Below are 26134 nucleotides of genomic sequence, written 5' to 3'. Positions count from 1 at the left end.
CAAAACGCTGGAGAAATCCAGCGGCTGGTCAACGGCCCGAGGCGAGCGGGAACGGCAGCGCCAGGAGTGAGGCGAGGCTAAGAATAAGGCGGGCGGGGAGGGGGGGAGTGAGGGGGCACACACCAAAAAAAAAAAAAAAAAAAGTTTTCTTTTAGGCTGAGCCCGGGAAGGGGTGTAGGGGGGAAATCCCTCTCAGCCGTTGTCAAGGAGATGGGCGGCCGGTTTCGCCCGCCTTCAAAGCCGGCAGCTCGGGAGGAGCCATTTCCTCCCTGCTCCCTGCGAGGGTTTGCGACCCGCGGAGCCGCCCCCCGCCGCTGGGGGGCGCCCTCCCGAGGAGGGGTGGGGTGGCGCTAACGGTCCGCCCGCGCGCCCCGGCCCCTGAGGGGAACAAAGCTGGCGGCTGGCGCAGCCGGTGACGCCCGAAGACGAAGCGCGGTAGCGGCCCCCAACGGCTCTCCCCTACCTGTTGGGAGCCGTGAGCGGTGGCTAGCAGGGGCGCGGGCACATCGCCGAGAAGCACCGCGCGCCTGACTAACAAGACGCTTCTCGGGGCGGGGAAGGGCTCCTCTGTCTCGCCGACCGCCCCTCGCCCCCGGCGGCGGCGGGGCTCGGGGGCAGCCCCGGGGGCGGTGGTTGGGGCGGGGGCGGTGGGGCAGGCCTGCGGGGCGGTGGGGGGGGCGGCCCGGCCCGCCCTAGCCCGCCCCGGCGGCCGGCACCGCCCCCGCCGCGGGAGCCCCGGCGAATCAGCGGGGCGCTGTCAGGGCGTCAGCGCCGGCGGCTCCGCGCGGCCGGCCCCGAGCGCGTCCCTTATCGCAGACAGGCACCGGGGGCCGGGGATCGCATCATTATCATGGGCACTGTTTGCTTTTCGCGGCGCTGCTGTTTGCTTTTCGCTCTCGCCTGGGCCGGCAGGTTGGCGGGAGGCAGCGGGGGCGCAGGTAAGAGGGGGGCTCCGCCACCGTGCCGCCTTCCCCAGGCTCGGGCGGCGCGGAGCCGTGGCCCCGGGGGGAAACCGTGTTTGTCCGCTCTCCTCTCCCTGGTGTAAGGTGTTGAGGGGGAGGTCACTTCTTGCTGATAGTACTGCCGGGGGTGTTGGAAGTTGTGGTGGGGAGGTGTTTTCTCGCGTGTTTGACACTGCCGGAGCCAAGGGACGTCTGGAGGGAGAGACTGGGAAGAAAAAGTTACTTTCATTAAGTGCCTACGAGATAAATCTGTGCTAAACCCTAGAGACTCCGCAGGGGAAGCGTTGGCTGTTATATCTTCATAGGTTTTTGCCTGTCTGCGCGTTAACCCAAAGACCTGCCGTTTCTTAACAGCCGCGCTTGTATCTGTTTAATAGCAGTAATGATATTAAGTCTTTGCTCCGGTGTTTAAAAAAAAACAAAAAACAACCCAACCCCATCTGCCTAGTAATGTTGTAAGCCCAAAGTAATTTCTTAAAGATGTGTATGCAGTCTCTGAAGTTGTGCTAGAAATCCTTTAAGGTGAAGGGGGGAGGGGAGGGGGGACGGAAAAAAATCTCTTTTCTTCAGATACAAGAGTTTAAATGCAACAATGTGAACGAAGTCAGTGTAGAAGTTCTTAAAGTCCAAGAAATGCAATGTGAGATGTGGAGCAGAGCAAGGGGCTCATATTTGGTTTTGCCCTTTCATTTGACTCATTGGCATTCACGCCTGACTCCCAGGCATCCTCTGGTTGCTGTGAAATGTCCCCCTTGGCTCAATGCAGTTTGAATTTTTGACGGCACTATAAAGAGTCCAGCCGTCACTTTTGCTGATCTTGATGGGAGATGGGTGCCGGTTTAATGAGTCAAAAATATGAACCAAAGCATTTAAAAACAAAAAAAAAGCAAAAAACCAACAAACCCAACATCCAATCTTCTTTTCTTTCTGTGCTTGACTGGATCTCTGTCTGATCTGGGCAGCACCCTCGGACCCCTTAAGCGAATTCACGTAAATCATAGCTAGATCTGAACCTTCTCAGCGGTTAAAATAAATGAATGGACAAGAAAGAGGGAAACAGACCACAGCAGCCCCGCGCTTCTCCAGAAAATACAGCGCTCTGCGTTTGGGAAGGGGAAAGCGTTCCCCTCTTTCTTTGGGAAAAAAAAAAAAAAAAAAAAAAAAACACAATACCGAGTTCAGGCAATTCTCCTGCTGGGATCCCTGAGTTGCCCCGCGGGGCCGTCTTGGTCCGCACCTCTCGGAGAAGTTCTCTGCGCCATGCCAGGATATCTGATTATTTTCCCCTCTCTAAATAGCCCCCTCCTGCTCCCGGTGACTTTGAAGGATCCGTGTGTTATCAGTGGGGATGGCTGAGTGAGCACTTCTGAAACAATTAGCGTTAGGATTTCAGGCTAACAATAAAACTGTTTTCACTTTAGTGCACCTTTTTTGAGGATCTGTTAATCTAATTGGCATGAAACCAACCGCACATGTCTCTCGCTGGATGCCCCCCCTTCCTCCCTCCCTCCCCAACAACCCTCTCTCCTAAATACTTCCTAAAAATCAAGGGGGGGGGGGTGTTTGTGCTCCGGGCAGCACTGCCGGTTGTTACCCGGCTGCTAACCCGCCCCCCCCAGGCAGTGCGCTCCCCGCTTGCCCCCCTCCCCGCCCCCCCGCGGCAGTCCCAGATGTGGCTGTGGCGTGAAATGGTGAGGAAATCCCTGCAAGGTGCGGTATTGACACCGCGGCGGCGGCGGCTGACAGCGGCCCGGCCTGGCGCGGCCGGTCTCCCCGAGGCAGCGCCGGTCTCCGGTGGTGATACCGCCCCCCCGCAGCCTCTCGCACAGGGCGCTGCGAGTGGGGGGGTGGCCGGGGACCGTCTGTGGGGAGCGCGGAGGGGGCAAGGCAGGTTAGGCAGGGCTTTAGATATTCCCGTGTTAGCAGCACACCCCATCCCTGAATAGGTCGGAGCTTTTTTTTTTTCTTCTTCTTCTATGTTCACTTCATTAACATTCCCACGACTACCAAATCTCGACTCTCTCTCATCCTCCTCCCTCCCCCATCCTCTTTAAATCCGGGGGGAGAAAACGGATGCCCGTCACTGAAATGTTTGTAAAGGCTTCCTAGGCTGAAAACAAGAAAAGAGGTCTGGGTCCCCCCTTTCAGGGTCCGGCTCACCAGTGAGGCACCCGCCCGGGCAGGGGCCGGGAAGACTGCTGGGACTTTTTCCTTCGAAGTGAGTTTTAGTCCATGTAGATGATGTTATTGCAGGTTGCTTTGCTCCATGCTAGCTTACCGCGTTTCATATGGTCTTCCATTTATTTATTATTTTTTGCCTCTTAATAAAAAGGATTAATGTGGTTTTGCTGTTCAAATATTTCTTTTTCTCATTCCCCCGCCAGCATAGTTTATTTACACTAGGGTCTATCTTTCTAAATTAAGAAGATCTCTTTGCTAGAACATGCAAATGGGCTTTTTCCCCCCTCATCTTACAGATCATTTAAACACTCTCTTGTTTTACTAAGATGTGGATCTCCAGTACCAGACCTATATAAGCCGGCGCTAATTACTAGTATGTCTAATGATTTCCTAATGCAGAAACGTGGGACCGAGTCCCTCTAGCTTGGTGGAGCACTGCTTATAAATGACTTAAGGAGAATAACACGTTGGTTTGTTCTAGTTATTTAACTTTAGATGTTCCCATTTCCAGGATGACAGTGGGAAGGCAGGCAAGCAAACAGCTTCTTCAGGGGTTTTCTGTGTCTCAGGTCTCCCTTCTTATCTGTCCCCTTGGGGTTCGTTCTGTGCTTCCAGATGTTGACGAGTGCGCAGAAGCTACGGATGACTGTCACATCGATGCAATTTGCCAAAACACGCCGAAATCCTACAAATGCATCTGTAAGCCAGGCTATAAAGGCGAAGGGAAACAATGTGAAGGTAAGGACAGCTCGGCTCCTCTCCTGTCTCTCCTCCCCTCCCTTCTCTTATTTGTTTGCTCTTTAAAAGCTTTTGTAAATAGCTGAATTCCTGAAACGATTAATGCAGATTTACAGCTGCTTAACCTCAAATCTCGGTGTTTATTGGCAAGCATCCCCCTGCTGCTTTTGCTAATTGTCCGGCATCACAAACATCGTCTCCGCCAGCCTGCTTCTAAAAATAAAAACAAAATTAAAAAATAAAAGTAAAAAAAAAAAGCGGGGGGCCGTGCCCCACCGAGGCTGCCGCCGGGTCAGCACCGACGAGGGCTCGAAGCGCCGCGCCGAGCACGTGGGCCCGCCCCGCCGGGGCGCGGCCGGGCCGGGGACCCGTCTGTGTCTGTCTCCCGGCAGAGAGCGGGCGGGGACGGCGGGCCTGGGGGTGGCCGTCCCTCCCGGCTGCCGGCGCCCGGGGAGGCCTCATGCCTTCTCCCGCAGCCGGGCAGCCCGCGGGGCTACGGGGAGCCTGGGCCGCCTCCCTCGGCCCCCGCCCGGCCTTGCGGCCCCCCCAGCCTGGCCCGGTGCGGCGGTGCGGGCTGTCCTGGTCCCCGTCCTCGGGTCCCTCTGAGGCCCAGGGAAGCTTGCACCTTCCGCCTGGCTAACAGTCATTTACCATCATCCTTCTCACGCATCCTCCCCGGGCTAGTTACAGTGGGTGTTTTTCTGTATCAGCTCAAACAAGACACTGGAGCTTGCCTCTCTTTGATACTATGCATTTACCATGAGCATGTATTTTTAGTTTGTGGAACACTGTTTTAAAAGGAACTATTTCAGATTATTGTACTTACACAGACTTTAAAAAGTTGTTTTACTTCTGTATGTCCTTATATCAGTCCTTGCAATTGAAAAAGACCTAGCATGTTTTTATTAGACACTGCGTACACTCATATTTTAGATTTTATGAACTCCATCATGTCTATTGAACCTCAGCAGAGAGAGTGTTCCCTGGTGAAAAGAACGAATATTGTAATCACAGCAGAATGCTGTACAAATAAGAGATGCAGGATAATTGGGGTTTTTTTCCTACTTGTAGATGCTTAGCAGCTATAAAAATTCTCCTTCCAAGTCCCTCTCTATGGCAGACTGAAACTTTTTCAAAAGGTATATGACCAGTCCATTAAAAAGATTAAAGACCTAGAAATGACTTTGCTGAAGTCTACAAAAATTTGAAACCACATATTATTCTCCATGGACTTCCAAAGTGTTTGTTCAAGTGCCCTCATAAAGCATTTTTGTGGTTGTCATATTTTTCTGTCTTGGACTTAAATTGACAGAGACAAATTCCTGCTGTCCACCTCTTGGTGCTCTAGCGTCTCTGAGTTGCTGTTCATTTGGAAGCCAGATTTTCTTTCTTGCAAATAGAATAATCCTTCACCACTTCTTCCTCTATTCATTCCTTCCAGGGAAAGAGCTCTGTGCAGAGAAAATGCAAGGCCACAGCTGTGGGGCATTCTCAGAGTTGGTCCTCCTTGTTGTATTGGTTTTCCACATCAAACGTTTACTAAGCTTTAACTGCTCATATTTTAGCTGTTGAGCTCTGCTTAATGGTAGACCTGGCTGATACTCATGCTTATTTAATATACATATTTCTCTTTGCCTGACTTACCTTGTCTCAGTAAAAAAGAGAGCTCAGTAAGTAGTAAAAAATCAGATGTCTCTGTGGAATGATGTATAGAATCATGGAATTTCTGTGGCTGATGTCAAACTCATATCTAATGGATTTAATGTCTGCCAAGCTTGATAAGTAAAGCAGTCTGGGGCTGACTGCAACACATTCTGCATGAATGTTAATTGTTCAGTGTTAGTCAGGTAAATGAATGTCAGGTGCCTAAACCAGGTATTACTATACGTGATATATGACTTTTTTTTTTTACAATGTTACACTAACAGTTCTAAAGATGTTGGATCAGCTCTGTATCTTAAATTTGTAATTAATACCAAAATTTGGGATAAGCGGAAAGCTTGAAATATTTTTTGATGCTTCCTTTCTGGAGCTTATTTTAGATTACTTATGTAGTACCTCTTAATTTGATCCCAAAGTACTTTGAAACTTTGTTACTGAAGTTACATACCTTCAGTGGCAGGCAGATATCATGTCTTTTTTATGAGTGAGTAATCTCAAAACTATAGAGGTGAAGGAATGGTCATACAAGTCAGTGGCAGATGTAAGTTCTGTCTCAGGTCTGCTGTTCACAGAGAGTGGGTTTATTTTGCATCCTGAGGTCAAGTATTCAAAACCTACAGAAATGAACAGTCTAACAGTATTGATTGATATTTAATATTCTGTCACAAGGCAACACCAGTAATCAGCCATTAAAATTTTTCTTTTAAGGTAAAAGTGACTGTGCTTGTAATAACAAAGATGAAATACACCAAATGGTTTTTGTTGTGCTAAAACCAAAGCTGAGTCATTAAACAATTCTGAGTCTTTACAACTAGCTTTTCTAAATAAGCTTTTTGATCACTGAAATAGTTACCTATGAGAAAAGGATGTCTTTTGTACAGATAATGTGCCTCTTCAATTTTGTAGAAATCCATCTATATTGCTTCACATCTAAAGGACATTCGTTATAGCATAACTATCTCCATCATAGTGCAGGCTCTCATATACAGCTATATTTTACTAAACAAGCAGAATCGCAATTTATATAGTGCAGTGATCTTAAAGAAATTATAATATATGATCACATTTATTCTAATAAATTATAGTAAGCTGACAGTTTATGTTATATTGAGGCATTACAATTAATTTAGAAAGGTATGCATGTTAATTTACTTTAAACGTCAGTCAAATATTGCTTTCATTCACTTAAAATCCATTTTTAGAGAAAGGGGTAGAGTATGGGAGCTAACATGATTTGGATGATTAAGTTTTATAAAAGCAATGGAGCACATATTTGTACAAATATGTCCAGTATGTGAATAGGTATTTGTGTACTCTTGCATATTTATTTATAGTTTTTTATTTAAAAAAATAGTTTAAAAAAATGGGATCTTTAGCCTAATGCAGTAAATGCGGAGCCCAGGCCCTTGTGCAGGATTTTGTGCATATTTTGCTGCTCTGACCTAAAGGGTGGGGAGAAATACGTAAGACAGAAACATTCCTTTGAGGACCTGTGGAGAGCTCTAGCAGAAATTATACTGAAATGAAACATTTTCTTGACAGTTTGTTAAATTCCTTTAACAGGGAATTTGTTTCTGAACTTTGCTTTTCTCCCAAAATGTCTTTTGGATTGTGTTTCTCCAGAGTTTTTGAGGATTGAGGATTATTTATCAGTTCGCAGATCTACCCTACCTTTTTTCTTCTTTTTTTCTGGGTAGCCTTCTTGCTTGATCTAGCTGACCTGTTTCTTTCCACAGAGCACAGTTGTTTCTCCAGACAGAAGAGTTGCTCCTTCTTCCTGTGTCCTGGCTCCTGCTTCCCTCTGTAGATTTCAGTTTTTTTTTTTCCCAACCAGCTATATGTCAAGCCATATGGTCAGCATTACCATGATGATATTTCCCCATGTCCCATAGTATATCAATATCCTCTGACCACAAATTCTCCAGCTGGCGTTTTCATAGGACAGAATAGTGTGTCCAACCCAGGTAATCTCTAAAAAAATACTGCTTTCAAGTGCCCATTTCTATTAATTGATAACTGATTCAGTTCCCCTGGCAGACCTACTGTTACCTAGGAAATCTTCCCTGTTGTGCTTTTAGTCGGTATCTCAAATGCAGTGGCCTGCACTCAGCTGCAAGCACACTCTTTTATGCTCCCTAGGTCTTTGTCCTTACCTTCTCTACATTGACTTTTGGTCTCCCCACAGGTTAGTATCTCAATAAAATTGTTAGCTGGAAAGTTGTGTCAAAGCAATGGAAATTCCAGAGGGTTCAAAAGGATTCTAAGTCCTAAGGTTCCTTAGGCCTTGACAGGGCCTCCTTTGTCCCTGATGCCAATGTTGTGTTTGCTGTTTTAGGGTTCTCTGTCACTGCACGGTTTATGAAGGGGTTTGCCTCTCAAACCTATTTAATTTTTTTTTGCCCATGCTGCTTCTCAGGCTATTCCAAACCCTCACACCATTAATGGTTAAAATACTCTGTATAATTTTTGGTTGATGTTTATCTCTGCCCATTTTATATCCAGTTAGTATGTTAACTTTCTTCTCTATTTTAAACATTTTTTTTTCCCTCAGACTACTGTTTATCCCCAGTGTGACTGTGATTTCAGTGAGTTGCTCTAGCTGTAGCGTCTGTTTCTTTTGGATGATGTGTTACGTGTAGGACTCTTTCTCTACAGTACGTAGAAGATGTGTTTGGGTGGATGTGATTGTTTCCTTAAGACGTGTTCACTGGGATCTGTTGCTTCTGGGTTGCAAAACTCTGCTCTGAGCTTTCCCATATTGAGTAAGATTTCCCTCTTGGTGCTTTTTTTCTGGTGTCTTTCATAGTATTTGCATAACCGTTCTTCAGTTCTTTTAATAATTGGTCTCATACAGTTGTTGTCATGTTACTTGAACTCTTTGTACAGAAGAGAAATGCTCACAACTTTCACCTGTACTTTTTTTATGATTCTTTTATTCCTGCTGTGAAGCATCATAATGTTGTCGATGAACTTCTTGCTGAGGGCAACATACATGTACCATGGCAAAATATCTTGATAGCATGTGCCCTGAGAGGGTGATTTTCTGTCTCTGTTCGAAAACGGCGCTATATCAGCAGCAGTTTTGCTTGACTGCTAGTTGAGTTGGCCTGTGCAGTTCTGGTGATGTAAGGTTGTCGTATGCTGATGTACTTGCAGTCCTTTTCCTGATGTAAGTAATCATTCCAGGTAAACAGGCAGGTGGTCATGGTAATCTCCAAAGAGGGCTGTTATTCTTGATTACCCCAGTGATAGCACCTCACTGGGTTTAAGCTTGATACAATCTCAAAATAATATGAACCATTCCTGCCTCAATCACAGGTATACTCAGCCCCACAGTAGGTTATATTCTGCATATGTCCATTTGGAAACACAGACTGATCGTCCTTTCTGAACCCCAGTGCTCATCTAAGGACTGCTTAGCTGAAGGGAGCTTCTGGAAAATGTACAGCCCAACAATCTAGCAAGGCACCTCCTAATCTGGGGCTGATGTGCTGCTCATCGTGATTTCTGCAATAGTTCCTAACATTTGTCTGCGTACAGTGGATGGAAGTAGTCAATATGGTATCTGGAAAAATACTTGCATTGATATACCTAGATTTTGTTATTTCCATTGATGTTCTGTGACATCTGGCTTTGTCTCTGACACAATCTCCTGCTACAGACAGAAAAGCACAGAGTACCATTCAGATAATCTCTAAATTGTTAACTGAAAACCCTTTTCTGAACTAGGATTTCTGATTTTGTGGAAACAATAGGATAGTGAATTTCTTACTTTGGCAAATGTTTGAGACTCTTGGGTCTATCCCATGCAATTATGTCCTCATGCTGCAGGTGCAATAATGTCCCTAAGTCAAAATTTAAACTACTCGTGGTTTTTGCAGCAATACACTGAAATTTAAAATGATAGCTCATTGCATTTACAATGAATCAGAAACAGTATAGATAAACTACTCCTTATCATCTTCAGTAATATTGTGGGTATGAGGCCAAGATTCTTCTTATACCTGTTTGTTAGATCTTTTTTAAAGGATTGTAAACAAATCTTAGCAGTTGGAAAAACATCTAGAAAATTTATCTCCTTATCACTCTCATTTGAATAATGATTGTTTCTCCAGGCTTGACTTAATATTCTTCTTACAATTTTAATCTTTTTCACCTGTTCTGTCTTTCTTTTTCTGAAGAAGCTGGTCTCACTCATTGGATTTTAGTTTTACTTTAGTCATTCAAATATCTGCTGTGTTCTTCTCATGCACTTCAAAAATGAAGCCAAATATTGTGACAAAGCTGCTCTGAATCAATCAACCTGGAAACAGCATAGGACATTTCAGAGTTCTCATTTCCCAGCTCCTGGTCCAGTATCTCGCACTGAAGCCTCCTCTGGTCTGCAGTGATAAGTGATAAGTAAGTAAAGGGCTTCTGGATGTCTTTTAAATGGAACAGTGATCCCATTTCTTTAAAAGCTCCACGGTGTCCCGTTAATCCACTCTCAGCAATTCTTTCTTAAGTGGAGCATCTTTATCAGTGATATTGTGTGAGAGTGTTGGGTGTCCTTTGGCTTCCGAAACTTGGGCATCGTGGTGCGTGCGCAACTCTAGTGGGTTCAGGCTTGTGCACTCTGTCTCTCCGCTGAATAACAGTGATGCCACTGAACAAGGGAGCTTAAGTGACTTCTTCCTGATTGATGATTCTTCTAATTGCAATAGAAGGTGAATTCATTCCCTCAAGGAAGGGTGATCCTCTGGGATCTTGCAAATATTGACTCATTTCAGGCTGAATATTATCGCTATATCCATAGTCTTACTGTTGTTGCTTGCAAGAAGGTGCTCTGGGAAGTTGGTTTGGTCAAATCCACTAATAGTCCCTACTAATAATATCCCACTACGTATCTGTCAGAGGAACAAAGGATTTTCTGAATAGTCCTGTGCTGGTGTGTTGAGTTATGCCACTCCCCCGCCGCCGCCCCAAAAGCACCACAAATATGTATACCCTTTGTCTGCCTGTTCTGAAAAGCTGCAGGAGGATGGAATATGAACATTTTTCCTAAATACTCTTTCATCCTTTGTCATCCTTTGTTCCTATCATTCTAATTTTGTTATTTTCTGTGTAACCATTTTGTGACTTGATCTCAGTTTAGTGCTTGAGGCTTTGACACTGATCTAATTACTTTTGAATTGGTTGTCCAGTAGTCTTGATGTCTGTAGTGAATATTAGGTACTGAAGCTGCTGTGCTTTCTAGTTTTACAGTTACAGTACCTTAACAGATGGCATTAATGTCGTGTGTTTGAACTTCATGTCACCCTTCCACAATGGCTGTGTTCTGGATGGGATCTGTTGCTATAAATCTGTGATGCTGGTTTTGTCCTGTTGGCTTCCTCTGAGCACAGAGGAAGAGATACTCTGCCACCTCCCAGTTTTGTGGTGATTTTTATTTAAGGGTCAAATTTTCCTTCCCAGTTTTATTCATGGGAATTATAGCTTTACACTGTGTGAGCCGTTGTGCTGATTTCACTGAAAGCAGCTTACATTTGATACATGATTCACAGCTTGCCAGTTTTCTGAATTACTTCAGGGAATGGAGTTTCTTAGGGGATGGAGAAGAAGTAGCAAGCAAGAAAAAACTCCTGAGAACATTCTGTCGTAAACCATAATTTTATTACAGCTTAAGTGAATTATCGGCTTAAGATAACTTTTTCTTTTCTCCTTCACGCTTCGTCTGTTCCTTGAATAAGGCTTTTGTTTTAGCCAGGATTGAGCCTGGCATTAATTAATTAATTAATTTCAGATTGCTTTATTTTTCTGACTTTGTTCAGCACTTTATCCAATAAAACCACAATAACCCTCAGTTGGGATGACATGACACATTTAACTGCTCGCAGTGTCATCAGTCCCCATGTGTCACACACCCTATTGTTTCCTTCTCTCCCTTTTCCTCCTTACCCTGTCCTACCTTCTCAGAGCTGCTTTCTGGCAGCCCATAATGCTGCTTCAGTGAACAGCTCCCCCGGTGGTCCAGTTTGGAAATCTTCCATTTTTACTTAGAAAAAGAACATTTGCTCCAACTTCTTCCCCCCCACCCCGAAGTTCTTCTTGGATACAAGTATCGCTATATTTTGCATAAACAAATACCGTGCAGCTAGAAATATGGCCTCATTCTTCAGCAGTATTACATGTAATTCTCAATTTGGAAAAAATATGTTTTTTTCCAAGGACACTTCTCTAAATAGTTGATAAGCTCCCTGTCTGCTGGATGGTCCACGGGTGCTCTGGGAGCTTATAAATATATATAAAATTTCATCAGTCTCAACAGTTCCTAAGCTGCAGAACCCAGGGTGGCCTCCTGTGGTGATGTAAACTTGGTATTTAGAAGGAACTTCTCCTTTCCCCCAAATACACAGTGTAAATTATCTGCCAGGAAAATTATAATAAAATGAAAAAGCATAAATAGAATGTACTAAGCTCAATAAGTAAGAGTCTGTCCTTTTGTCTTCATTCTTTATACATCTGCCAGACACTGCACGGTTTTCCTTGTTTTCCCACCTGTCACCTTTACTTCTGGTGCAGTCCCCTTTCCTTGCAGTCTTCATTATGTTGTCTTGTGTATTCTGTTACTCATCTGTCTCTTAACCTTGTAATTTCCCTACTGCAAATCCTACTTCTCTTTCTTTTGTCCTCTCCTAGTATATTTTCACCTGCTACTTTTTTATTTTATTCAGTTTTCCTTCCCTTGTCCTCTCTCTCAGTGGCTTATTGTGGTTATAGCAGTATTATTCTAAGAGCCAGTGTCCCACAGCAAGACCTCTGGAACCGGAAAGCTGGTAGCTGCAAGACCCCTTATTGATCCTTTCTCCTGAGGTCTGTTTTCAAGTCAGAATTGTTCCTACCAGCCCTGTTTTCACTTTTTCTTCCTTTTTCTGCACCTCTTTCCTGGCCCCCCCCACCAGCTCAGAGTTCACCTGTGCATCAGCACATTCCCTGCTCTTCCCACCGCTGCAGACCCATGGCTCCTTGCTCAGGTGGCTGGCTGGAAAGACATCTTTGCGTGGCTGTTTGCCATCATTTTTCAGCTCCCATTTGATTATGGGACTGTCTTCCTGTGTGTCCATCGCACTACCAAAATACACGTTCTTTGTTCTGAGGCTGAACGTAAGCTGATGCGTGACGTGGTCGGGGAGTCTCTGGTTGGATGATGCCAGAGGAGGTGGGGAATGTGACCTTTTGCTACTTCCCTAACCCTTGCCCACATAAACTCCAGTAATGTGGCTTTTGTCTTCTGTGCATTTGAGCCAGGTAGCATCCACTTTGATGCTGTTAGGACACTGTTGAGGTAACGGGAATTGTGGGTGGTGTATACAGTCTCTGTACCTGTGGAAGAGGATGGAGCCATTGTGTTGTGAAACTACAGCCTAAGGCTGAAAAAACACCAACCAAGAAGGACATTCTGGAAACTGTAGCTACCTAAATTTCAGCAGATGCTTGCTGACCTGGTGAACTTATTTGATTGGGATTTTTTTTTTTTAGGGATTTTTTAAATGTCTGATTTTTGTTCAGTGAATTTTCAGCTGCAATTTGGCCAGCTTTTTCTGTCCCAAGAAATCTGCTGAAAGGTAACTCCCCACCTCCTTACAGGAAACAAAATCTGAGAGCATTAAATCTGTTTGAATAATTGGGGGAGATTTTTTTAAACATAGTAAAGCAGTGAATTTTCCATATAATTGCTTTAGAAAAAAGCCAACTTTCTGGGTATTTTTCTTTGTTTGCTTTAGTATGTATGTATTTGTTTTAAATTTTAGCTGAAAGAAAGACCTACTTTAAAGCAGATTCCTTGCATGAAAAAATCTAGCCCTTACATAAATGTTTGGCCGAATTATAAGAAAATGAAGATGGGGTCTGACAGCCCCTCTTGAAATTTCAGGACTTTTCTACACATTTTAAGGTGCTCAGCAAAAGGAATACACTTACATTACAGTTTGAAGAGTTGTTTTGTTCAAATGCCTTGAGTCATCAGAGTACTTGAGCATGTGCTTAATCTTAAGAAGCTGTTACCCTTTAAAGTAATTCTGTTTAAGTGCTTTACTAAATTGAAGATATTGTCTCACTCTGCTTCGCAGTGCTCCATCTCTGGAGCTGTAGAAGATCACAGTTTTTCTTTCAGTGACCAAGGAATAGAAAAAAAAAATCTGGATCATTTAATAAGCTGGTGTAAGACCTTCATCTTGCAGGTGCTTTAGACCTGAACTTAGCGTAACACATGAGCAGTTTGTTTGGTGCTGTAGGCCCCATAGATAACGTATCAAATTAAAGAAAATACTTTCACAACTATTGATGATGTTTTACAGTACAGCCACCAAAGACAGAATCAGAAATATTAAATAGATGAAATGACCGTTAGATCGTTCTGATCCCTATAATCAATTTGTTAAGCAGATGAGCTGTTATCTCAGAGATTAAAAAAGCCAATTTTCATTTACTCTCTCAGTTTAAGATTGCTAAACTCCGCATACCATTGTTCCCATGCCTTAGTCTGCATGAACCATTGTCAGTCCTTATGTTTAATAAGGCATTGTGCTCACAGAACATCAAAAATTTAACTGGGGGAAAAAAAAAAGTGATGCATAATACTGATTTGGTTGTTATTAATGTTACTGGTGGAGGGAGGGTATTGCTGCAAAATGTGCTTCAGAAACCAGAGAATGGGAACCTCTGCAGGAGCTGTTATTCGTTGGACATATTGTTGCTGAAAATACTACAGGATGTAACTGCTGCACATTCTAGTTCTTGCTATCGTCAGAGGGAAATTGCACTGAAGTGCATTTGTCCTTATTATCTGGAAGCAGAGGCTACATTCAAAACTTTCAAGCAAGTTGTCTCCCTGTTACAGTGAAAAAGTGGTCGAAGTAAGTGGGTATTTACTTTGCTGAATGGGAAGCGTAGGTAATGCATATCTAAATCTTTTGGCAGCACGTATGTGAGAGGAATTTGATACCTGACTTCATATCTCTAGAGATGTTAGTGTCTTTACTGAGTCGAGTTGCGCCTTTATTCTTTTTGCACTTTTTTGTTTGCTAAACTTTCTTGGAAAGGGATTGCATCAAAACTGTGACTTGGAAACATGTCCATATTGTTATCTAACTACAGAGCACCAAAGTCTAACTTTATTTAGAATTTTCAGTTTTTCTGGTGTATTCCAACCTGTATAAAGAGGAATATAATCAAAGTTCCTCTTTCCATATCCCTTCCCCCCATGCGCTGCTTTTCTCTTAAACCAGCCCAATTACTGCTTGCACAGTGGTGCAGTTCATCTGATCCTTGATACTGGTCTCGGTATACGACACACAGGAAAGGCAGGTGCTCTGAATTGATTGCTTCTGCTTCTGACTTGTGATGGGATTTTCCCAAGGGCTCTCATAGTGGCTTTGTCTGTGTGGGCACACTGGGGAAAGAGTCTCGCTTGGCCAGCGTTGCAGACTGACCCAAAGCCATGGGACTTCTTCACGAGGGAGGCTAACTGTGAACTATTTGGCTACTAGAGGGCAGACACAAGTGGAACCCTGTGGCTTTTGCTTGGCTTGAATTCCTAGAAAAGCGAATTTACCTCTGTTCAGACTGGAGTGTGTAGACGTATTCAGAGTGCAAGGAAGAAATGAGGGAAGGAGGGCTGCCAGAATTACTCTGACCTGTGACTGTTTTGACTTGTAAGAGTGAGCCAGGGAACGAGTATAAGGCAGGAACAGACAACCTCAGCCTGTTTTCCTGAAATAAAAACCTGAAGACTAAAATGGTTTAGTTGGGTCTGGTCTGTTTCATTAAGTATAGACTGTTTCACTATGAGAAGACGGAAGCTGCTTATTCTGTATACAGTTTAACATCTAAGGAGATTATGGCTTCAGAATGGAAGAACTTTTCTATTACAGTTCTCTCAAAAGCAGTAACAATGAAAACAACTCCCTCAAACTGTTGTTTATATTATGATTAACTGTTCCAGTTGACTAGGAAACAACTCTTTTTATGACATGTATAAAATCGAAGGTGTTACTTAATTTTTATGTTAACAGTCACTTCTAAACATATATAATAATTATTTATCTTCTTTATGCTTCTGACACTTTACAACCTTTTACTGTTTCTGTTTTGAAATCTTTTAAAATTTTTTTTTCTCGCAGGAAGTGTGAGACCTGCATTATAGAAAAATAAATCAGTTGACTGCATCACATGTGGTCTTATGAGGCAAAACCCAAAAGCTTTAGCGTTTGTTCTGAATTGGGAATACACACAAATCTAATCAGGATAGCAGCAGCAATTGCGTCCATTTTCTAGAATAGCTTATTGATGTAATGTACTTTCACTTAATACAAAAGTTTCCAATGCACATTTCTGAGTGCTTTCACTGGACTTTGTTGCACAAAGTGAGTGCATATGCATACATGAATACCTGTATGTGCCCACATTACTTCAGAAAACCTTTATTATAGTATATCGTTATAGTATATTTAAGCATCCTGAGGTATTCCATCTTGTAAATTTGCATGTTAGCCTGTATCTGAGTACAACAGTTACTAGAATACATTCCTGTACTGCTTATCCTGAAAGGCTTTTAGTCATTGCCATTAATATTGATGTTATGATTAGGCACTGGTGGTAATTTTAGGTGTTTTTAAGACAAGTATTTTGGTGATCTGTACGTAAGGTAACAGGCAGTTATTGTAGCCTACTCTGCAATGGGAAGACAATATCCTGAGTAGGATTACATGATGTAATTGCCTGAGTTACCAGGAGGCTGGACTGAAGGGATGGAGGCCTGAAAGGGATGCTTTCTGGAAGGACTAGTATATTTCTGTTAATGTTGCAATTCATTGAGGAACGCCTTAGTGTTTGTAATTGTGAAGCCTCCTGAATGATCCTGTTTGCACACAGCATATTCTGTAGGTCTTGTGTTTAATAAAGAGGACAACCTGGTGTCTTGATCACGTTATGTGATTTATGTTGGCAAGATTTGTGTGCTTGTTGGGAGTCCTGAAGGGTCCAGAAAATGTATGAGAGGTTTGCCATTTGTGTATGAGTGTTTCAGAGGGCTCTGATGGGTGGGGGCTGGGCAGGGGTATGTGTGGGTGTGTGTCATGCTTTCAGAAATACAGGTCTCAAGCTTGCTCAGCTGATTTTGCTTGAACTTGCTAAAATAACTTGATCTTAAAGATGAGACCCAGCATGAAGAATTTCAGTCTTTGAAGACGCTGTGAAAATGGGAAGTGGAAGGTGAGGTGGGAATGTGGTTTATGTAAGTCATACAAATCATACTTTTACCTTTACTTGTCAGAAGTACAGACACACAACATATGTGCTTAAGGCCATTATGCCAAGTATGAACACAACTGTCAAAAGGGGGAAATATGCTACTGGGAAGTTTACTACATATTTTTATTACTAAACTATATGAAAATAAGTAAGAAAAGCCAAAATAGGAGCAAACTGTATACTGTATTTATAAAAGTACAGAATTCATATTTTGTATTTTGTTTTTTAAATTATGGATGGTAAACTGTAACATACAAACATATAACAATGTTATGTTCCACTGAAAATCTAGTTTACCAATGGATTCTTCTTTAATAAACTTCATGATCAACAAGGAAGTATAAAACTTAAGGGAAATATATATCTTCTGGTCTGAATTAGTCACTGACATGGCCTTTTCTATTATAGTATTTGAAGCAGGGGAGAGTGCTTTAAATGCTTCAACCCATTTAACCTTAATTGCTCAGTTTTAATAGACATTTGCTAACTGAAGGAACCAAATTATAGCTTGAATTAGGCCTTACTAATCTTAATTAAAAGCTCTACTTTATAATCGGAAACAGCCTATGGTTAAAACAGTAAGCCTTTCTTAAATGGCTTATTTTAAAATGCTAAGGCCCTTTTGACAATAATTGTTTAGACTGAATATGGGTAAGCATTATTCTCCTTATATTGCACTTAATTAAAAATATCTCCTCCATGTGGTTTTGTGCCTTCTGCTGGCTGTAAAATTGTTTGACTGGTGGGGGGTGGGATTACTTCACTTTTCCTGAGGTAATTTGAAAACGTGTTGCTGCCCTTTGTTTTAAAAGTTTTCTGGGGTCACAAGTTACAAAATTAACATGTGAATTAATACAAATATTAGCTTCCTGCATTTCTCTGTCCTTAAGTGAACGCTTGTCAGTCACTTCAATTAACTGGTGTACTAGACATATAATTACAACCGTTAATAATACATCCTATAATTCATTTAGTGTAACGTTTAAATTGTGCTCAGACAGTTGATTATGGGCTTCACATTGCACTCCTTCCTGAGACCTATCTTCCAGTAAAAATAAAGTCTGTTATATTGGGAGGGAGGCCGTGTCTCTATCTATTGAGCATTTGGTATACTGGTAAAGTTTCTATTCATTTCAGGGGTATCTGAAGAGGATAAAGGGTGGATTTCATCTGTGGATGAAAATGGATCTTGGCAGTACCGATCAGTACACTTAAGGGGTTTGCTTTGCTTTCCCTTTGTAGTTGATGGAGAGAAATAGGAATTTCCTTAATGCAGTTCACCTTGCATTAATGGAGACAAAAATAGGTCAGATAAATCACGTCCTGAAATAACAGTCTCTTTCTAACACAGATGTGGACATCTACAATGTAGGCATGTAAAGTTGGATGAGGTGTATCTGGGCCAAAGAGCCTGCAGCTGTGAGATTCAGAGTCCATTGAAATTAATGGGAAATGTTCTGTACTTAATTGTGCTTTGAAATTGAACCAGGACAGGGGATTTTTAAGCTGCAATATTATCATTTGATCATTATGAAATTCATCCTTCCAGTTCCAGGTTTACATTTTTTATTCTTTAATTTAAAATAGATCCTCACGTCTCCAGCACAGGCATATAGTTTAAAAAAAAAACAAAACAAAACAAACAACAACAAACCCCGACAGCTTATTTTAGGAAAAAGGTGATTGTTTTAATTGTATTTTCTTAGAACTCAGCCTGAAGATTTTTCGTGGCACATCCTACTCAGAAAGCACTGCTAGACTGTGTGATCATACCTTTGTTTAAATTGCATTGCTTTTAATTCCAGTAGCTGAGTTATCTGCTTGCATAAGCTAAACTTATCATTAAGAGTCTTTTACGCTAAGCCTGCTAGACCTTTATGATGTGGACTTAGAAATAACTCCTAAGAAAAGTCACTTGTGCCAGTTATGGAGATGGACAGACCTTCTTGAATGTCAGTCTTGTTTGCTTAGTTATCAGGTCTTTGGAATACCCCTTAAGCGTTTTTTAGAATTTCTCCTTATTGTCCAGTTTGTTGTATGGTGCTGATGGAGTATACAAAGATTGTTAAATTATGCCCATTACAGGAAGGTAAAATCGTGGCTTTTTACAGCAAGTTCAAAGAACAGTGGTCCCTACCCATGCCACATACCTAAGTGTATTTATCTTTTCACATCCAAAGTGTGTAAGCTGGCCAGACCAAGTCTGACTAAAGATCTGTCTAGCTTGATGTGCAGTCTCTGGCAGCAGCCAGTAGTGGATGCTTAGGGTAGATTATAAAGAACTGGGCATGGAAAAACACAGCTAGAGATTTAGAGACTTCTCAAGCCAGAAGTTTCATTCAAATCACTGTGTTTAATGGCATCTTCAGAATAGAAAAGGAAAATGATTATATTTGCTTCTACAAGTTTTCTGCAAAACTCACAGCTGGTAGATAGGTGATTAGCCGTGCTCAGTATACTGGAAAAGAATTGTATAGGAACAGGTATTCATATGCACCTTTTTTCGGCCTCCTGTCTACTATTGTTTACCATGAGTGTCACATCATGTTTCTCTATATGGCCAAATCCTACAAAACCAAATATTAATTTTTCAGTTGGCAACTAATAACATCTTCAAAATGACTGGCTTTTCCACTTTTCTGAAAATGTGACTTCATTAAGGAGAGTCTCAAGTCAGTTGTGAAAAATGGATAGGTACACTGAAAAGCTTGATCTACCGTTAGATGGTTACATGGTTAAACCAGGTGCCATGGATAAGCGCCCATAACCCTGTTATTTCATTTTGAGCCTTTTACTAAGTGTGAAGTCCTGAATTAATCATGGGTGAGCTAACTAGCCAGGGCTTGGTGCCTTGTTTTCAATGGATAGCCAAGGATGTTGTAGTGTGTTCTCCCCTGGACTTCTGTTTATATATCTCAGAAACACTAAGAATGTACACCAGATATAGCCTTAAAAGAAGGATTGTTCTAGAAAGATGGGAAGGAGAAGCATGGGGAATTTGTCAAGAACATTTCAAAAAGTGACTTCTCCAGTTTTTAGTTTTATATTGGATGTACTGTCCAATTTAAAAGGAAAAAAAATACAAAAAAAATCAAAAAACAACAAAACCTGTTTATTGGATTAGTCTTTAGTCAAGAGATTACTGCATTTTGCTTATCTGTGCATAATAAAATAGCATTGCTGTAAAAGGCATCTCATGATAAATCATCTAAATTAGAGTATTTGGAATAACTCTACAGGACTAAACACATATTTATATAAACTTACCCACTTTTATCCCTGTACTATTGGGGAGGAGGGCAGTACAATTAGACTGCCTGTCTTTCTATGGTGCATTCTATCAAATGCATATTATTACTTGAATACTGCACAGAAGTTGTAGGCATTCTTTTGTTCTTTCTACCTAACAACCTCCCCAACATAACAAGCAAATATCATTACATAAAATTACAAAAGGAAAATTTCCAGGCTATGACTATGAGCTCTCTTCAGTTTTCAGCAAATGCCCATGTTACTGTTTCCATATCTCCAGTTTCGTTCTTTTTTCACTGAATAGCATTAACGGTGCTGGAAGCTGTGTGTGCTTTCTAGTACAGGATATTTGAACACTGGAGCAGAAATGTCTAATTTCTTGGCAAAGCTAGTTGATTGCATCTGTTTGGTTTATCTCTCTTTCTTGTCCAAATATCAGATGTGAGCACAGCTTGCAATTGAAAATATTTGATGATTCACAGGTCAGCAATGATGTTTTTCATGTTTGAATTTTAAATTTCATCCTTACTGCTGTTTCTGGATTTTCCTCACTATGAAATAGGTGTTTGTACGGCCTGCCCTGGCCTCATCTAACCCTCACCCCTGCGTGCCAGGCAAAGGGGAGTGTGTGACTTCAGTAGTTCCTGTTCAGAGAGTCCCTTCTTTTGCTTACTTTTCTACTGGCCAAAGAGTCCAGGCAACGTTTTGAAGAGTCTGTAAAGAGTAATGATGGAAAAGCTGATGGGTTCAATGCTGGTGTTCACTATCTGTACATCTTTGTCTCTGCTGGGCAATTGTTACACTTCCAAAGGTCAAAACCCAAAGCCTTCTTACCGCTGGTTTTCAGATTGTCTCTATTACTATTTGTTTCTGGTGATAAATAGAGCTCTGGCACACAAGACCAATTTCTGTGTGGCTTTTTAAAAGAATAAGGAAAGCCTACATCACAACTAATGAACTCCCTTTGTAAATAAAATTTTAGAATTGTCAAGATGTATCAGTAGGGCAGGGTTCTCTGTTTCAGGAATAAAAAGCTTGAATCCAAAAACTACATTAATGTAATATTTGTTTGACAATAAAACCCTTTTGCATTGATCTACTACAACAGCATCTAGGGCTTCTTGTTGCTACTGGCCAGGGCCATGCTTTCAAAAAATGGAAAATGTTCAGTCTCTACACCCAAACAAAATTACATGGCAGATACCTTGTGGAGACAGAATTGTTGTTAAGAAGCCGAGAGCCTGTGCCAGAATTCAGAGTTCTGCAGCAAAATTGCTAAATGTGTTGGCATCTTGAAAATAATTTCACATTTCATGATTGTATGGTTCCCAAATCCACTGACTTCTGATTGAGATAGCTCTTAGAGCTGTGAACTGTTTCAGACAGTGCTTTGCATGCACTCACATTTAGGGTGTTATTTTATTATAACAGTTTAATAAGGTTTAACTGACTGAAAGTTGAGATTCTGAAACATAATTCTGTGTCAAGTTGAACTTGTCATTATGGAAACATAATGTGACTTGATCACCTTCAACTCTCGCGTAACAAAATCTGTAGCCTAGTAACTTTTTTTACCATCTGTACAGTGCACAAAACTGAAGAGCGCTGGACAAAAATGAGTTAGAGCATTTTGTAAGCCTATCTCAGATTTTAAAAGATTTATTGTAACTCTTTGATCTAATTTCTATTCAATTTAGTCTTCTCAGATCTCTTTGAAGCAAATGTATCAAGCTCATAAAGGAGACATTTCTCTTAAATGTAGGGTCGTCTCAACTAGTTTTACTCAATTTGTTTCCAAAAGATCCCTGAGCCCTGCAAGGGACTCAAAGAAAAATGAATACTTACCACTCTCCTGAAAATATAAATTATATACAGTGCACGACACCATAGAAAAGAGAAGAAAAATATGAAATCCCCAGTACCATCTCCTGGATAAAAAAAAGTGGACTGTAAAATGATTGATATTGGTATTAATATATTACTCTTGCCAAGGTTACTCTGGAGTCCTAAATACCACAAGGTGTGAGGGACTTTTATTTAGTTCAGCTTTAATGAATGATCCATACCCTTATTTTTCAGTAGATTCTGTGTGTGTTATAGAACCATCGTGTGGACCTTCCTAGTCCAGATAAACACATCTGTAGTTGGAAAAACTATGTATGGCAAAAATAAACATAATGATTCTGAAACAAAGAAGGATTGATCTATGCTTTGATCGTCCAAGTTATCCTTCAGTCAGCTGCAGTTTAATAGGTGAGGAGTTACAGTCATCATACTTGTGACGGACTTAGCGTGGCAGTCATAGAATCACAGAATAGTTTGGGTTGGAAGGGACCTTTAAAGGTCGTGTAGTCCAAATCCCTGCAATGAGCAGGGACATCTTCAACTAGATCAGTTTGCTCAGAGCTCCGTCCAACCTGACCTTGAATAGAGATGATCTTTACAAATATAAAATAACACAAGTGAAGAAAATTTATTTAAGTCCGAAGATAATGTGGGTGTAAGAATCCATGTATATATACTGTCTATTAATAAACTTAAGAAATAATAAATTTATTCCAGAACAGCCTTGCCAGAGAGTACTGGGAATTTACTGAATTTTCACCTATAGTATGATAAATATATAAGTGACTTCTGTCATGTCCTTACAGGCTGCTCTCTGCTGTTCTCTGCAAATCAAAATGCTGGGAGGCCTTCACTTCATAAAGGATGCTATTGCGGAACTGTATGAATTTGTCTGCATTTGGGGAACAGGTGACAAAATAATAGGCAGAGTTGATTTGTCTGCTTTCATAACTATTAGGTCCAGCATTGTCAGGGGACACAAATCCATGGATCCCGTGTGTATCATGTTTAGAAGTAGCCACAAGACTTCAGTAAATGTTGAAATGAAAGGCAGCCCTGAACAGGTCATTTGAGTATGTGCCGTGGTTCTCTGATGGCAGTGCACAACAGTGCACATAATACAGAGTTCCTCTGCTCATAGCTAAATTAGTTGTATGGTACTCTCATGGGAGTTTTTGTAGGCTGATAAAATTAATGTCTGATATGCGTCCCATACAAAGTAGGGAGTCTGAACAAGTAATACAGGATGACAGGAAGCCCTATGTTTTACAAATCCTACATGATATAAATTATATTTCCCGAGTTGTTAACTAGCAGAGCAGAGCAGTTCTCAGCCAGGAGTCTGCAGTAGCCCAAGGCTACTGCTAAAGCACACATGGAACAAATAGTTTGAAAAGGTAAGCTGGCTGTCTTAAGATGTAAATTTCCTATACCAGGATTTGCACCTCTGCTGGAAAACACAACATTCCTCATATCCAAGAATGTTGAAAACCACTGCTATATAGCTTCTCATACTGCTTGTGGCCTTAGTTGTCCCAGCCTGAAACCAAAGTAGTGTCAATCTGCCAGGGACTAAAGAAGCACGTGCTGTATGATATCAAGAAATCTTCCATTTTACAGTATGTGACCTGCCACTGACTTGTTCTGAAATGAGCAAGAAGGAATAGCCATCTTCTGTTCTTCTGCATGAAGGACCATAGAAAATAAGTTAATGTTCATCCACTGACAGGTAATATGGAAATTTATTTCAGAATTGGAGCTTGGGATTGTTTCCTTTTGTCAATGGACAGAAATTTAAAAATGAAATGCAAAAGAAGATTGGAGGTATGGAATCTGAGAATGAGAGAGATGCCTACAGGGGTTGGAAAAAAAATGGTGAATGATGTCTGTATCAATCAGCTAGTTTCACTGTTTTAAACCTCTCCCTCAAAGTCTTTAGATGCATATTTCAATTTAAAGATCTAGGAATAACCTCCTGCCATGACTTACTGAAACAATAATCATTAGGATTCATGCACACCAGTTGTGGCACTAAGGCGCACAAAAATATTCTCCCATTAGATCTCCAAGAACTTGCAAGGTTAGATGTGGAATCAAACATTTCCCATTATATTAAAAGAGGGAATTGTGGTGGAAATGGCTGTGATTTAGAAGTGGTGGGAAAAATGCTGTCAAATGTCATGTTTCACATTCATAACAGCTTGTGAACAGGAAATCTCTCTGCTTGAGCTTGTCGGGCATGGCAGCTACTAAATAAAGACAGACTCTAAAACTGTTATGTGCTCTGCAGGTATCCATCTTTATTTGGGTATCTCACTTGCAGTTCAAAGAACTTGTAGCCAATCTGTTTAAATATCAATTAAGAAAAATGTCAAACCGCAACAAACTCTAATCAAGGGCTCAAGATGCGTAATGCAGGATAGCAATAATTTTGGTTTTATCTAGAAAAATACCGTATTAACTATGAATGGAGCTGGAATGATCCCAGGTAAGTTCCCATTGTCCTAGTTGAGATGGAGAATGGCACACAGGGATAATAACTCAGATATAGGAATAGAAAATATATTTTTCCCAGGGAAAGAACTCTGCTTAATTATTTTTTTCCATAAATGACCGTAGCTGTCCAAATGTTTTAGACCCCCAAAAGGTACTCTAGGTAACAAATGTTATATAAACCTAATGTTAATGTAGTAGGAAGTCTTGTCAGTTAAACAGTCAAGAACTCTATAAGGTCCTAAATGAAGAGTGTTCCATGTCCATTCCTGCTCCTGGACTGTTATATATGACACCATAAAGAGTATTTAGGTGGCTGGAAAACTGCACCAAGTGCATGCAGAATCTCAACTTTCCGTTTCTGTGTTCCTTTTAATTTTTTTTAAAGTAATTTTTATGCCCTTGTACTTCAGTGATAACTTCCCATTGGCAAAGTACATGTACACTGAAACACTAATACCTGCCTCGAACCACAGGCATCCTGAAAGAATGAATCAAAGGGGCAGATTCTTTTTCTTTTGTTTGTTGTCAGTTTGGTTGGCATATCAATGTCCAACCATCAGAAATGTTCTTCTAACTCTCTGAACTAGGAGTTTAAGCAAGGAGGGAGATGTGCAGGAAAGAGAACAGAGACAGGAAAGAGGAAGGGAAGGGGAATTTAAGAAAAATATAAGGAAGGGAGTCTCCAGAGACCATATTTCATATCAATGAACGAAGAACATGATAGTCATGCACAAAAAATGTAAAATACAATCATTTGGCTACTGCAGAAAGTTTGGATTTTCACAGTCTATTGCCTTGTTTCATTTAACAATATGTGAGCTGAATCAACTGAATTCTGCTTACAGCATGGGGTGCTTGACACTCTCTAGCCTCTAGAGTCTTTAAATGTGACTCTTTAATTCTCCCTTTGTATGATAAAAAATATGTGAAGATCATTAACTAAAACTTGAAAAATAACAAGTGCTAAACACACCTACTTTTTCTACAGCTGATAAACTCAGAAGTTCATGTACTCCATTGCCTCCTTAGAGAAGGACTTGTGTGTCTGAAGGCTTGCTGGTTTTTCCCGTGTAGTGAAGGTGGTTCCTTTAAGGCCATCCTTACTCTGTGCCACTTGACAATTTGATTTAGGCTTGCTGTGATCAGTGTAATAATAGGGAACAAATTCAGAAGCAAGACAAAATAAGGATCTGCAATAGGTGTCTCTGTGCTTTCTCTAAAATTAGGAGATAATTGTGGTCAGAGAAAAACATATTAAACAAATAGAAAGTAAAAACGTCCCATCTTACAGCCAGTAATAAATGGGCTGATGTCTCATCTGCCCTCCAAGTGCATCCTAAATGTTTTTAGGCAAGATAGTTCTAAGTATCAAGCTGTTGATACTTTAAAAATATATGCTGTTCAACCAGCTGGACATATCTCTACATAGTTTGGTTTGTATTTGCACTCCCTCCCCACCCCCACCCCCCCCTACCCCCGCCTTTTTTCGGACAAGTACTTTAACAAGATAGCATGATGAACTTTAACAAGCATGATGAACTTTGTGCTCAGCCATCATAGAAGAAAAGGAAACAAATAAAACTGCTACAGAATACTTGATATTTTCTGGAAACTATGAAATGGCTTCCAGAAAAACACCCCAACAATACCACAGATTGCATCCAAATCATCTCCACTAAGTTGGCATGGCAGTTTCATTTTATTGCTGT

At 41.3% G+C, this 26134-nt stretch overlaps 1 protein-coding gene across 5 annotated transcripts in view; it reads left to right on the top strand.

Annotated features, from left to right (window-relative positions):
• The first annotated feature begins 786 nt into the window (after positions 1–786).
• SCUBE1 (signal peptide, CUB domain and EGF like domain containing 1) overlaps positions 787–26134 on the top strand; it is a 218861-nt gene continuing 193513 nt past the window's right edge. For all 5 annotated transcript variants that reach the window (XM_063354685.1, XM_063354678.1, XM_063354669.1 and 2 more), the window contains exons 1-2: positions 787–938; positions 3759–3881. In XM_063354685.1, the coding sequence (XP_063210755.1) occupies positions 851–938; positions 3759–3881 (211 nt within the window). In that variant the 5' untranslated portion in view covers positions 787–850. The remainder of the gene's footprint in view (positions 939–3758; positions 3882–26134) is intronic.

The sequence above is a fragment of the Chroicocephalus ridibundus genome, chromosome 1 (genome assembly GCF_963924245.1).
Source record: "Chroicocephalus ridibundus chromosome 1, bChrRid1.1, whole genome shotgun sequence".
In the NCBI taxonomy this organism is placed as follows: Eukaryota; Metazoa; Chordata; class Aves; order Charadriiformes; family Laridae; genus Chroicocephalus; species Chroicocephalus ridibundus.
Note: the sequence above shows the minus strand (reverse complement) of the source record. Positions and strands in the feature narration are given on the sequence as shown.